The 1755-nt window shown below is 42.9% G+C and overlaps 1 protein-coding gene across 1 annotated transcript; it reads left to right on the top strand.

Annotated features, from left to right (window-relative positions):
* The first annotated feature begins 707 nt into the window (after positions 1–707).
* On the top strand, positions 708–1550 carry LOC128552381 (uncharacterized). Its single transcript, XM_053533400.1, has one exon. The coding sequence runs from the start codon at positions 708–710 to the stop codon at positions 1548–1550; it is 843 nt and encodes a 280-aa protein (XP_053389375.1).
* The last annotated feature ends 205 nt before the right edge of the window (positions 1551–1755 follow it).

Genomic DNA, 1755 nt, shown 5'->3' with positions numbered 1-1755 from the left:
ATTGATATTTTAAAGATTTAAAGGACAAAATTCCATGACTGAGACCAATTAGGATTACTGAACTAATATCTGAAAGTAAAACACACCCATACACCACACTATTTACTAATAATATCAATTAAGATCAAAAGTGATTATCTAAGACTTAACACCTCTTCATGATGCACTTCAAACAGACTTTCTGATAGCTGGATAAGCATATATTATCCTTGAAAAAACAACCTGAATGTGTTAATAATGGCACAAAAAAGACTTCTACTTACAATACTGCCAGTCTTTAAGCAGACAGCATCAAAATCTTACATCAACTGTATAGAATTCAACATGGCAAAGGGCAAACTTAAGGCGCCGTGCTGCTGGCGGACATTTCAAGCCAGGAAATAAGAAATCACCTGCTTACCTTCTTCCTTCTAAGGCTGCAACCGATCCTGGATGTAGTTCAGCTGTAAATGAAGACCAGCTGGATAGGGGCTGCCCAAAGAAACCCGAACTTCGACCACGACAGCTGATCTGAAAATGGAATGTGAACCATTAGGGAACAGGGTTGTGAATCTGGACCAACTAATTTACCTTATGAACAGTGTGTATCAGCAACATAGTTCTGGAAAGTGTAAACAGTTAAATATCTCACTGCACAAGGAAGAGAAATATGGACTAGGCTCAAACTGCAGTTCAAGTGTAATTCTTGCCATTTCCTCTCAAATAAAATGGGAACATATAAAAAACGTCGGGACGGCAAAGGAGCAGCAATTAACATGTTACTTGCTCCTGCCCTTCAGGATACTGCCATCGGAATAGAAAAAGTGAACTTGCTCTTAACATCTATGGACATACCACCACCAGCTAGAAGCAACATGCAAACTTTACTGAATGCTGCCAGCCTCAACACTGTCAAGCTGAATGAGGAGGACATGGCAGCAAAAAGGCAGCTAGTCATTCAGCATAATCTGGAACAAGGACATCAGAACCCGCAACTTCTAGACCTGTACTTTGATGGCCGCTATAATGCAACAAGAATGGTGTCTTCTTACAAACCTGGGCAGGCAGCTTCACAAGCCTATGGAGTTGCCACTGAAAACCATACAAGCTACAAGTATATAGTGGGACTAGCTGTACAAAATAAACTCTGCTGGACAGGTGCCTATCTGAGGAGCAAGGGGTTCGACATAACTTGTCCTGGTGGCCATGCTGAATGCACAGCAACAATATCATACATGCAGCCTCATTCTGAAAGAAAAATGGCATATGACATTGCTGAGCAGTTGTCAAATGAAGATCTACTTGTCCGCACACTGACAACTGATGAAGATACAGCAGCTCGTCTGGGAATGAATGACTTCTATGATAAGCTAGGCTATGCCTGGAGTGTCAACCGCCAGGCAGATCCGCATCATCTTGGCAGCAGGCAAGTGAGAAAAGCCCGGACTTCCAACTGGAGCCAGACAGTATTCGAAGGCAAAAAACTGACAGGCAGTGCCAGACAACAAGCCATTTCCGCTCTGGGTAAAGATATCAAGGCCAGATGTAGCGCCATCATAGAGAAACTTTGAACCGATGGAAATGGACTGACAGAAGAAGTAGTAAATCGCTTACCGGCAATAAGAGCAGCTACTATACAGTGCTACGCTGGAAACTGCAGCTTCTGTCCACACGACTCGATAGTTTGCTCTGGTCTAGGGGGTGTTGGTGACTGGTGGTACCATTCGAAGTTTCTACCAACCCATGGAATTCATCACCTGCAATTGAACAAAAATG

This window comes from Mercenaria mercenaria, unplaced genomic scaffold (genome assembly GCF_021730395.1).
Source record: "Mercenaria mercenaria strain notata unplaced genomic scaffold, MADL_Memer_1 contig_2651, whole genome shotgun sequence".
Lineage (NCBI taxonomy): Eukaryota > Metazoa > Mollusca > Bivalvia > Venerida > Veneridae > Mercenaria > Mercenaria mercenaria.
Note: the sequence above shows the minus strand (reverse complement) of the source record. Positions and strands in the feature narration are given on the sequence as shown.

Excerpts from the sequence above, each read along its gene's own strand:
- LOC128552381 (XM_053533400.1), top strand. The coding sequence starts at position 708 with ATGGGAACATATAAAAAACGTCGGGACGGCAAAGGAGCAGCAATTAAC.